Genomic DNA, 13,112 nt, shown 5'->3' with positions numbered 1-13,112 from the left:
TCCATTCCCAGCACAGAGCCCAATGCGGGGCTCAATCCCATGACCCTGAGATCATGACCTGAGCTGAAAACAAGAGTCAGACGCTTAACCGACTGACCTACCCAGGTGCCCTGAGAACAGACATTTTAACAATGTTAATATCTCTGTCCATTTTTTTGGGTCTTTGATTTTTATATGCAAAGTTGTGTAGTTCTCAGTGTCAAGGTCTTGGATATCTTCTGTTCAAATACTTCCTAAGTATTTTGTACTTTCTGCTGCTCTTATAAATAACATTTTTTCATTATTACATTAAATCTAACATTTAATAATTGTTTCCAATATATAGAAACATTATTTTTGCATGCTATCTCATGATCTTGATAAATTTGCAGTATATAAATATCTACTAGTATATATATTAGTATATATGTGTTAGTTCTAGATTTTTTTTGTACATTCTTTAAGAATTTCCTACATATTCAGTTGTTTTCTGCAAATAAAGATAGTTTTATTTCTTGCTTTTCAATCTTTAGGCCCTTTTTTTCTTTTCCTTGCCTTATTGCATGGTTAAAAACTCATTTTAAAAACTGTTATAAAGGATATTTCTTATAAATACTCCATTTTCCCTTTTATATAGGACTGTCTGGGCTTCTGATAACTTGAGTCTTCTTTGAACTGTGCTCATTTTCATTCCCCAGACAGAAATACCTTTTCCTCATTCTCCCAGTTTCTATGAGGTGGGATTTTCTCCGAAAAGTCCCACCTAGCTGAGTTACCTTGCTTGTGAGTTTGGGTTGGGAACTGGGCACAAGTCTCACAGCCCCTCCTTGGAAGCTGGCCTGCCTGCAGGCAATGTGCATTGTTGACCTTTGGCAGCCATGCGGTAAGCTCGGTGTTACAGGCTCTGTCCGTAAGTAAGAGCAGGTGACGACAACAGTCGTCCTCGTCCCGGACTGGACTAGGTAGGTCTGATCCCTTTGGGGCTCTGTTAGCAGATGCTTTTGCTCTCATTCTAAGCTACGTATTCTGACACAGCCTTTTACAATGCAGGTTACATACTGGCTCTTACCTGTTTTAACCCTTGACTAATGCCCCAGTTTATTTAGAACTCACGAGGGAAAGAGGCGAGCCATTTACTGAAACCTCACAACCCCTACAGTCTATGACAGCAGTTATAGCTAACTGCAGTTACTGCAATTACTGTTTATTAACTCATTAACTGCAACTAGTTTATTTCCCAAACAAAATACGGAAGCATAGTATAGGCATTGAGAATAGCCCTGGGCTTCTCCTCTCTTTGATAAATTTCACGTATGGCAGCTGGAGACGGAAAGCTGAGGGCGTATAAAAAGCGTGGGGCAAACACAGAACGAGAGGTGGTGTGGGAGGGAGGTGAAGAACACAGGTGCGGAAGGGAGACCACCTAGCTCAGGAGCCCAGCTCTGGCATTCCATGACCGTGTGACTGTGGACAGATTACTTAGCCTTGCTGCGTCTCAGCTCTCTTATCTGCAAAATGGGTTGTTATGAGGATTGAGTTTATTCATTTAAATGCTTGCAGTAGCACCTGGCATACAGTAAGCACTCAATAAATGTTAGTCATTATTATTATTTTACTATGGACACTATATATACAACTGCTTTAGAGAACATGTCGGGGAAGGGAGCTGGTGGGAAAAGAAAGGGGGAAAAATATCCAGGATGTCGTTGTGACTTTACTGATGTACCAAGGACCCAGAGGACTGAGAAGTCTGGTTTTGGTCCCCTTGAACCAACCTGGCCGCTAGGCATTTGTTACTAATGTCAGTGAAAAGCAAGGTGTACCCCGGTGACTTGAGTGGGCACACCTCAGTAGGCTGTGGGGTGCAGTTCAAACTCTGCCTCTCACACCACAGGCTGTTCGATCCTGGGCAAGCCGTCCGTTGAGTCTCCTTCTCTGCGAAGGAGAAAGGATACCCGACCCCTATGTGATGAGTGCTGGTGGCACTCCCCCCAGATCAACCTCTGAGCGAGGCCAGGGGCTGGTTCTCCTAACCCAGGCGATCTTGTTACCATGCCCTCAGCCCAACTCCTGACCCTGCTTCCCCACCCCCGAGCATGCCCACAGGACCTGCGTGAAAACCCACCCAATACTGGGCAGCAGCGGCTCTCTTATAAATCAACTCGACAGTACATGGAAGAGTCTCCTATCCCGGAACTGGAAGGACGGTGTGCTGTGTTTGAATCGGGGGACAGTGAACGCCCACTCTCAGACCTGCCGACTCAGGAAGAAGCACCCATGCATCCACTGGGACCCCGGGTCAGCCATGGGGCTCGGGGGAACAGCGCGCTTACAACTCCATTCAACATTAAGAATAAGCAAGGCCTTCTGCCAACATGGTGTCATATTTATTGGACGGCTCACAGGTCACTAAAACATAAGGAAAGACCAGATGACATCAGTAATGTCAGGAAACAAAATATTTAGCGTTTTTTTAAGTTTCAAAATTTGCATTCCGCTGCGGCTGAGGGCTATCAACGCGCAATTCACGGACAGGACTGCGATTTATTTTTACCAACAAGCAGCACAGACATTTATTTAACCAATGACTTTTAGGCCAATAAGCAAAAAAAGAAGAAGAAGAAGAAGAAAACTACAGTTTCATGTAGCTAATACAAGAAAATCATTTATACAAATGAAACGGATACAAAATACATTATAAAGAGAACGCACATACAAAAGTCATTAAGTTGGTCAAAGAACAGATGTCACAGACCACCACACTGAGAGCACTGGCGTGAATTCATTTCGGTTATGAAAGCGTGTCCAAAGTGAGTTACACATTTACTGAGGTAAAGGCACGATCACTTCAACATAATTAATGGGGAAGAATCCAGACGCCCCGTGTAGCATCCCTTCATACCAGTTTTCATCTATCTGATTGGTTAATGCAATGATGTCCCCTTCTTTAAATCCTAGTTCTCCTTGGTTTTCGGGCTCAAAATCATAGAGACCACGACAGCAGGGCTGGTCCATGGGAACATTAGAACCTGTCCACATCATATGGAGACAAAAAGTACGGATTAACATGACACATTATCCTTGGAGGAGTGGGGAGCTGGAGAGGTCGTGAACAGCAGGCCCCCGCCTTCCTCCCCCCAAGGCTGGCTCGGCCCCGCTCTCGGGTGCTGGGCTCGCAGTGTCTGTCCCAGCTGCCCCCAGCCAGAGGATGCCCCAGCTGACCTCCCGGGTCCATGGCTTTTCCCTTCAGTACTCCCATGCGGTGGAGGCTGGCCCAGCCCACCTCCCTGAAAGCAGCTCCTCCCCTCTGCCTGGAGCCCGGGGGAGACAGAGAATTGCAAGGCCCAACCCCTGCCTTCAGCAAGCTTACACTGCACAAGGTGTGTATGACATTTAAGGACACAGACGAGCTGGAGAATCACTTATAGCTCAGAAGCTCAGAGAAGGAGGAGGCAGGAAAGGCCTGGGTGGTCGGGACATCGTCCCAGAGCTAGTGACCAGGAGCTGGAATGAGGCACGGTGTGACATGGGAGAGGATGGGCAGACCATTCACAGACCAGCCTGACATGCTGGGCTTACTGTGTGAAGCTAGACGTTCTCAGAATAACATTTTTCAAATAGTTATTTTTTAATTTCAAAACTAAAACATGGCAATGGTAATAAAGGGAGAGAGGAGGGAAGGAGGGAAGGAAGGAGAGGGAAGGAAGGAAGAAGGGAGGGAGGGGAGGAGAGGAGAGGGCGAAAGAGTGAGGGGGAAGGAGAGGGGGAAGGAGAGAGGGAGGAAGGAGAGGTGGAAGGAGGGAGAGAGGGGAGGAGAGGGGAGGGGAGGGCGAAAGAGTGAGGGAGGAAGGAGGGGAGGAAGGAGAGGGGGGGAAGGAGAGGGGGAAGGAGGGAGGGAGGAAGGAGAAGTGGAAGGAGGGAGGGAGGAAGGAGAAAAGTATGTAAAATTGAGAAGTCAGCTGTAACCCACTAATCCAGACATAACCAACGTTAAATTAACATTTTGGAAGAGAAGCTTCCAGATGTCTTGATGAATATCTCTCTGTATGTATTTACATAAATATATTCTTTTCATAAAAGAACATTCCTATACATATTAGTGTGACTCTCTTTCCAGAATACCTTTAATTGCTGACCAGCTGTCGACTCCATCAGTATGATACAGTTTCTTTAGCCCGCCTCCTATATTGTTGGATAGATAAGGTCCTTCCTTCCCTTCTCTCTCTCTCTCTTCCTTTCTTCTTTTTCTTTTGTTCTCTCTTGGCTTTCCTAGGTAACTCCTTGAAACATATCCTAATACATGTTTATTTACAAACATGCACAATCAATACCTGGAGGTAAATTTCAGAAGGGAGTTTGCTATTCATAGGACATAAATTTTTCCAAGACTTTTAACATTTACTATCAATTTATTTGTCTATTGTTTTTTGTCTTTAAAGTTTAAGGAGCCCCTTATAAAATGTTATAAATGCTTTGTATATTTATCATGTTTTCTTCCATTTGTTTTGGGAGGATGTCCTGGGGACGGGGCAGGGAAGGGGGTTTCTGGGGCACATACAGAACACAGAAAGAAAGTTTAATCAGCACAGTCAAGCTCATCAACCTTTCCATCCCCAGTTTCTCCCCCACATTCATATATACATATTCAACTAAATTCACCCCAAGAATGATTTAATTTTTATGTGAAAATTTTTACTCTTAATTCTGTTAAATTTTGGCAAATAGAGGCATTATTTTTGACGATGCTGAAACAGTTATCTCAAGACAACTTATTAAAGGCCCCATTCTTCCTCTACTGACTTCAGTACTACTTTTATCTTCGTCGTTTAATTAATGATCATGTGCACTTGGACGTATTTCAGGATTTTCTATTTTTTCCACTGATCCATGTGGGTAACTGTAACAACGTATCATCTGAAATATTACAGCTTTAAAGTAAGTGTTAATAACTAATAAGGTAAGTTCCTCATATCCTGTTCTCATGAAATCACCCCACCAGGTAAACTTCAGTATCAATGTATTGAGTTCCCCCCATAAAAATTTCATTTTGGGGGGTACCTGGCTGCCTCAGTCGGTAGAGCATACAACTCTCGATTTCAGGGTGGTGAGTTTAAGCTCGAACTGGGCACAGAGATTACTTTTAAAAAGTCTCATTTTGATTTTAACTGGATTTTCTTTAATATTAAGATTAGTTTTAGAATATTTTTTTTCAAAGATGTATTTATTTATTTGCACAGGCAGGGGGAGAGGCAGAAGGACAGAGAGAGTCCTCAAGCAGACTCCCGACCTAGCATGGAGCCCAACACGGGGCTCGATCCCAGGACCCAGGCGTGGCAGGAGCAGAGAGGCTGCCCTAGCCAGGGGAGGTGATGTCCGACCCAGAGAGGTCAAGGGCATGGACCACTGGTGGGTCCACAGCAGAAGTGACTGTCCCCGGGAAGATGGAGCTGGAAGGAAGCCAAGCCCCACCCCACAAAAACCACGCCCCCTGTCTACCTCATGGCCCGTTTCTGTCGTCACACCAGCAGAGTGAGGTCTGCAAAGGTGGGAGGCAGCGTCCCCGGGCAAGACTGTGCCAGGTTCACGGTCCCTGTCCTTTAAGAAGAGCTTAATCCCCACACAGGACTGAAATATCCATGTATGTCATCTCACCTCTGCCATCCTATTTTATGCTTTCTGTTCTCATTTCCTTTTTCTGATATTATGAAACATTCTTCCTTCTCGCTCTCTGACTTTAATTGAGAGTTGAAACAAGCCCTGCTAGAGATTATGTTCCTTCCTCACCAGATCTTTAATGTGCACATAAAGAGAATATAAATTTGGGTATTGCTATGGTTGGTCAAATGAGAAGCCCCTCTAACTTGGGCAGCTAATCACTGCGTGAGGCCCGCTTGTGTCTCTGACGGACGGGGCGGCCCTCCGTCTGTGCCAGCCCCACTCCTGATCTTCCAGCACTCCGTCCACACCAGGTGGGAGTGGGAGCCAAGCACTCCTTCGCCTGCAGGCTGTTCACCAGTGAAGTTCCCCAGTGGGGCTGAGGTGGCCCCACGGCCTTCCTGTCACCGTGGCTGTCAACACGGCAGCATACTGAAGAGCTCATGCACTTAGTGGAACCCCAGGCCAATTAGATCAGAAGTGCTGGCGGTGGGACCTGGACCTCGGGATATTTAAAATTTCACAGGTGTCTCCAATGTCCAAGGGAGTCTGCAAACCACCCGCCTAACAGTCTTCCCTTCCCCTCCACTTTCTTCAACCAGAGCTTGGGAGTGTCGAGGAGTTTCAGCTGGTAGGGAAAGGGAAGGGGACCCACTTCTCCCTCTCCAGAGAGGAAGCTCCTTCCCATGTGGTGACTTACAGGAAGATCAGCCTTAGAATCGAAATCCACATGCACTGTAGTGTCTAGCATGTACGTGATGTTTCTAGCATTTGGATGGCTCCTTCCACGACACACTTCCATCCCACCCCAACTTTGTATATTCCTTTTGTCCTGACGATGGCCGTGGAAAGACTTCGACACAGAGGTCCAGTTCATTATCTTGAATTTGAACAGTATCGCATTCAGTGGCTTCAGAGCATTGGGAAACTGAGTGTTTAGCGTGCAGAACTTTCCATTTTCCTTTGGAAATGCAATGCCTCGCTGGGCGCATTGGGGCACTGAAAATCCATGCCAACCTGGGCCGTTGAGTCAAAGTCAACTTTATTAATGAATACCTGTTTTAATGTGGTCTATAAAAGTGATTACTATCCTTTCAGCATGTCTTGCATTCCGGGCGCACTGAAGAGGGAGACAGAGTCAGGTGCCAAACCACATGGTCGTCTTGGAAAGCATTTCCGTGAACACAAAACGTTAGTGCTAGAGGGCTATTTGGTGGTCTTCCATGGACCGTTCTCTTCTTGAAGAAGAGGCAGGGATACCTCCAAGAGGTCACAGCAGCCTGCCCCCAGGCTAATGGCAAAGCCAGAACCAGACACCAGGGCTCCCAGCCTGGGATCTATCCTGCTGATGTCACCTCCTACATGATCTGTGACGCCGCTAAGGGTTGCCAAGACATTTTATGGGCTATCACGCTGACTACGGATCTAACTATATATATTTTTTTCCTCCCGCTGACTCTGCAAGCTACCTGCAGTGACTGAACTAAATGCTGAATGGCAGGCATGCACTTACCCCAACCACCAGCTACTTGCGCACATGTGTGCACTCCCGGCACGCACACTGAACAAATCGGGGAAAAGACACATTACTCACTTCTCACTTCATTTATTCTAGGCAAGCGACCATTGCCACGCTGCCCACTTTGATTTTCTGAGGGCTGGAAAGCATCCAGCACTCATATCACACTCCATCAGCAAATGAACCCAAAACATGGCGTCTCTCCTGAGAGGCGGTGGGGTGGCGTAATGATGCAGGCCACAGTCCCTGACTCAGGTAAGGCGTGAGCACCTGGCTCTCCAGCCACCTCTGCACGGCCCCCAGCAGCGAACGCAGTTCGGACAGCGCAGACGCCAGGGAAATGCACACCGCCCGGAGCTCGGGCTGGCTGCCGGGACTACACAAGCAGCAGGGCGATATTCTGGACTACTGTCCGGTGCGTTTGCCGAGCTGGGTCATTTCTGCTGTCGGGGGCCTTCAGCCCAAGAGCTGTGGCCTCCCTTACTTTAGGGACATGAACAATGCAGTCAATGTTACAACTTCTAGGTTCCAAAATCATGCCATTTCAGCTGCAAACTGGTGTGAAAGCCAAGGTTTACAGGCTTTCATGCCAATGCCAGAGCCAGGTAGGCTTTTATGAGACTTAAGAGGCAGAGAGAGACAGACAGCCAGATAGGCTGACTTCTGGAGTCCCAAGAACCAGGATCTGAAGAACTCAGAGCATGGAGATTTTGTTACAAGCCGTAGAGAGGGAAGGGCTGCTTCCTGCCATCCGAGAAGACATACAAGCTCTTTCCAGAGGCAGGGAAGGAGCTGGAGAGAGAAGAAGGTGGGCAAGAAGGTTGAAATGCTCCCCTTATTCTACCCTGGTGGGGGTGAGGGGTTCTTAGGCCCCACTTCCCACTGGAACTCTGGGAGAAGGCAGGTCCCCTTACTGCTCTCAACCAACATGGTGGGGAGGTGTAATTATGCAGGGAAGGGTCTGAGGGAGCCACTCCTGGCTCCCCATGACCTCTGAACAAATCTCCAGTCCCCCCAGGAAGTGAGGAGGTGCTGGGGGGGGGGGCAGCTGGATCAGAGATGGCCCGCGACAGACACACAGGATGCAGAGACCCCACAATCCAGAGTCAGAGGCTTGGACCACGGAGCCGGGCCTGGGCCTGGAGGGACAAGTTATCTCTGTGTGAGCTGTTCAGCCCAGACCAAGGGGCTCGCCTGCCACCATGACGTCTGGGGAACATCCCCTGGCATCTGGGCAACATCTTGGGGGAGAGGCGTGCGGAGGAGAGGGTCCGTGAGAAAGACCAACAGCTCTAACAGGGACTCTCAACGGAACTGACTGGGTTTAAGTCCTAAACTGACCAAGTAATAAATGGATAGTCTACTTTCTATTAAAAGAGTTACCTTGAAATGGCAAGATTATGTTTTTTTCCACCGTTAGAAGAGATGGAAAAAAGATTTTTTTTTTTTTTTTTTTTTTTGGCCAACAGTAGAAATGGAAAAAAGATTAACTTGTTTCCGCCACCGGTCTAAATGGAGACTTATAAGCAAGTTCAGTTCGCTTGAGGAGAAAGAGTTCCTGCCCACCGAAGTGATCGTGTAGGAAGCTTCCCTCTGCACAAAGAGGGCTGAGAGTCAGCATGGAGGGAGCCCACAGGGCCGGCAGAACGGGCAGCATTTCCTCAGCGGGGCTATTCCATGCCCAAGAGACACCAGCACCTGCACCGGGCCTGCAGGCCCCGCTGACCACGACCGGACGCCAGCACCTTTGCTGAAACCATCCCATAAGCAAAGACGGGTCCTACCCAGTGTTCATCTTTGGGGACAGCTCATTCCTCTCGCCCCCTGGGGTCTCGCAGCACTGCTCCCTGACCTCACATGCACCTCGCCGGCTGACGTGGAGGCGCGTGCTGTCTGGCGGGCGGCGGACACCCCCAGCCCCGGCCCGGGCCGCCCAGCAAGGACGCTGCCTCCGCCCACCTGCCCTGGCCGCGTGGCCCATGTTTATTTTCTCTTACTCCTGAGACCTGGCTTCACGTCACATGAGAGCAGAGGTGGGAAAAACAGTCTTCCTTGTTAAAGCAACGAAACAAAGATTATTTTAACAGAGAAAAGGGAGGGTCCCTGTTAAATATTTATTATTCAAGTTCTGATCCACACCATTAGGAGGAAAAAAGAAACAAAGGAGGCCATAACCCAAGAGTTTCAAGGTGGCTGGTGAGTACAGACTACATCGGGAATGCACAGTAGGTAGAGAAATCACATTCTCCCGAAAATGCGTTCCCTTCCCTCTTGGCAATAATATGGCCCGGTTCCTACCAATCCTGGGTCCCCTCTTATTACTTTAACACCACTATAATTCTGGGGAGTGCCCTTCCGCACCCCACCTTCTGCTTCCCCAAGTCCCCGATGCAGAGGGCTGCTCACTCACACAGATGCCCACCCAGCCCGTCGCATTCCCGTGGTGGTCCCACGGTCCTCAGCCCCCGTCAGCAACGGGGATGACATCAGAACCCTTGGTGCCAGGACACTATTCTAAGTGCCTCACTGACATCAGCGGATTTACTTTGGCACCATTATTCCCCCCAGTCTGATGGAGAAATTAAGGCACACAGAGGTTCAAAGCAATTCAGCAACGGTGCTGAGACGGGACCTCCATCTGGGTCCAGAGTCTGCTCTTGATCTGAAAATCGTTAGCTTGTGAGTTTATCCCCACTCAGTTTCTGAGTCAACCCCAAGCTGGGGCGGGGGGCGTGAGGGCAGGGGGGTAGGGTCTATCAGCTGGGCTTGGTGAGCCTGTGAGTCCTCAGCTTGGCATGCTCTGGGGGGCGCCCAGGCCCTGGAATGCTCTTTGGGAGCGTTCGCCCCTAAATCCCTCCCTGGTCCCACCAAAGGATGTTCTTTGGGTACTTATTCTCAGTCCTGTTTTTTTCTGCCTGAGCTTCTGCTTCAAAGTGAGCAGCTCAGGCTCCAATTAAAAAAAAAGCAAACACAGGAGTCGACACCGGGTGGCGGATGCGCCACCAGAGTGGACGTGGCATCCAATGGGCCTGGCGTTTCTGCAGCCTGGTCTGCCCCTGTGCCCCCCCCGCCACGTGCCAGGATCTGGGGGCCCGTTCTCCAGGGCTGGATTTCTCCTCCTGGCGCTGACTGCCGTGGATGGGGAGAGGCAGGGAGTGGTCAGTGTGGCAGGGGGCATCCTTCTCTGGGTAGCAGGAAAACCTTGCCACTCTTTTGCTGGTCTTAAACTCGGGTCCCTTTTAGACCCTCAGAAGAGCCCCCTGCTTGCTCTTCTCTGCCGGCCCTGACTCTGAGGATTCCAGTCCCTGGGCTCCGGGCAGAGCGCCCCCGCTGAAAGGCAAGCTACGACACCCCCTCACTCCCCCACTCCTATTTTTTTTGGAAGGAAAAGGGGACAGAGAGAGAAGTGATTCATACGACTGTTGTCGACATGCGTGCCTATCAGGGAACAAGGTATGGCGTCTACCAGAAGCTACTGACCTGAGGAAGGCTCTTTGTCTTTTAGTAAATGCCCCAGACTGCTGTGCCTTCTGACTTTGTGTTCCTGCTTTTTATTTTTTAGTCTTTCTCTTGCCTCCCTTGTCTCCGGGCTGCGACCTGTCACTTTCCTGCCGTCAGTGGGCCTTCCCGAAGCAGTCCCTCGGCCCTTCTAATCTGCTGCTTCCAGTCTGCTGTAGGCTAAGAAATCAGATAACCAGTTAGGTAACTCGAACTGCCACCGAGGGGGGGGTGCCTCTTGCTCTGCGATGAGCACCGTGCGTGCCCCGCACCTCTGACTGACGTGATCTCAGAACAGCCCTGTGCGGTCAGGGTCATAATTCCCGTTCTCTCGAGGATGAAACTGAGATCCAGAGGGAGGGAGTGAGAGCCAGGATCTGGGCCTCCCTGTGACCCCACAGCCCATCTAATGGTGAGGCCTGCAGGTGACACCCGTCTGGGCCAGGTAGGCTCACATTCTGTCCACTTTCTGGTCTGAAGTCTGGAAGTTCCATGGTGTTTCCTTATCCCCAGTGCTACCCATGGGGCTGCTGCAGCAGAGAGGAGGCTTCCTGTCAATGGGTGGAGTTACCCCCCCATTGGGAATGGGACCCAAGCCTCCCTCTGGAGGTTTGGCTGCACGCCAAGATGGCCCTGCTATCTGGCTGGGCCTGTGCCATCGGATGATGGGGTAGTTCACCTCTCAACACGCTGGGGCACAGAGCAGGTTTCAAACTTTCGAGTTTATTCCCGGTCAGACTCCTCTCAAACACTCAATGAGTGTGTATGTCCTCCCGGCCAGGCACCCCGCTCAACCTATGCGATACCATCTCCTCTGAATTTGCACGAACATTTTTGCTTCAAATCATAATTTCTCTTTTCCCAATCTAAAATCTCAAGCACTCACAGAAAAATTCTTTGGAAGTGAAATACTTTCCCTCTAACTGACCCAGACACAGCGCTGGTGTAGAACTGTAATAAATACCACAAAAACCATTTTGTTCACCATCTCGAACATGCTATTTTTGTCCATTGGTAATAAACTACACGGGAACTTCAGATCCCTGGTTTCAAGCTCTGGATTATGTCACCCCTGGGCCCTGATTTTCTTACCTGCAAATTTTATGCCTTAATCTGTGGTTAATGCTATGGATTGAATGTCTGCATCCCCTCCGAATTCCAACGTCGAAGCCCTAATCCGCAGTGCGGTGGTATGTGGGGCTTTGGGGAGGTGATTAGGTCATGAGAGTGGACCCCCGTGAATGGGACAATGCCACCGTTTAGGGACACAGCAAGAAGACAGCTACCCATAAACCAGGAAGCGGACCCTCACCAGATGCGGAATCTGGCGGCACCCTCATCTTGGACCTCTCAGCCCCAGCACGGGGAGAAATAAGTGTTCATTGTTCGAGCCCCCTGGTCGGTGGTATTCTGTTAGCCGCCCAAGCTAAGACAAGTTAAGTAGTAAATTACTAAGAAAAGTCTAGTGAAAGTCTATGAACTGTCTTTCTAGAAATAAGAACGCTGTATGTACCCACAGGAGACGTGATTTGTTGAAACACTCGTCAGGGGAACTCAAGCTTAATCATTATACTGCAATCTATAAAAATAAGCATGTGTGATTTGTTTTAACCTTAATTCCAGCCCTCCACAACTTACACGGGACAGGAGATGGGTGTGAGCAGTGAGGGTTGTCCCTCCACCTTGCCCAGCCCCGCTTGTCCCGAGATGTTATCTCAGAAGCTGCCTGGGACCATCAGGTCCTGTGTTTGTGGGCTGCCTTTGCCTCTCCGAGCATTAGACACAGGGGGGCCTTAACCAGAGGTGGCTTCCTGGCCGCTGGCATGGAGTTCACGCTCGCAGGTGTGTTCTGTTTGGCCTACTCCTTGCTTCGTACAGTGTGGCTTAGTTACCAATATTTTAAAAATCAGGAGACTGCATGTGAACAAATACATGATTTCTGGCTTGTCTTGAAAAATCAGAAAGGCCGGCTCTTCTGGGCCCATATTCTTAGACGACAAACAGCTACTCCTGACACCGGCGCCCCCTTTGGACGGGGCAAGTATTGGGCACTTGGCTACAGGCTCACCTCTCCCTTTGTGCACCTGTCCTGGAGGCCTGGTGTCGCCATCTGGTGCCTGGTCTGGCCCAGCACTGTTTTCTTACACTTCCCGTGTCTCTCCTCCCCATAACTGGCATTAGGGTTTGCAGCTGAGGCCACACCCACGGGACTACTCCTGCGGGGGGGGGGGGGGGGGTCATTCCCACGGACTCAACAATGAAGTCCCCCGGGATTACCCTGTAGCTGCCTTCTGTGTCATCCCTGGAAACAATCAACTTCTACACTATTTTTTAAAAACCTAAGTACCTATATCAAGATTTAGACAATAGCACTTTAAATTTTAGCCTTAAAGACCAAATGCGTCATCATTGCAGAATATCAAAAATTTTAAATAGGTGGCATTTGAGATAATATCATCAT

The 13,112-nt window shown here is 49.2% G+C and overlaps 1 protein-coding gene across 2 annotated transcripts in view; it reads right to left on the bottom strand.

The window, feature by feature from the left end:
• Positions 1-1,660: 1,660 nt before the first annotated feature.
• The window catches only part of SH3GL3 (SH3 domain containing GRB2 like 3, endophilin A3), a 128,465-nt gene continuing 117,013 nt past the window's right edge, over positions 1,661-13,112 (bottom strand). For both annotated transcript variants that reach the window (XM_040642872.1, XM_040642873.1), the window contains one exon: positions 1,661-3,008. In XM_040642872.1, coding sequence (XP_040498806.1) covers positions 2,803-3,008 — 206 coding nt within the window. In that variant the 3' untranslated portion in view covers positions 1,661-2,802. The remainder of the gene's footprint in view (positions 3,009-13,112) is intronic.

This window comes from Ursus maritimus, unplaced genomic scaffold, assembly GCF_017311325.1.
Source record: "Ursus maritimus isolate PB19 unplaced genomic scaffold, ASM1731132v1 scaffold_27, whole genome shotgun sequence".
NCBI lineage: Eukaryota > Metazoa > Chordata > Mammalia > Carnivora > Ursidae > Ursus > Ursus maritimus.
Note: the sequence above shows the minus strand (reverse complement) of the source record. Positions and strands in the feature narration are given on the sequence as shown.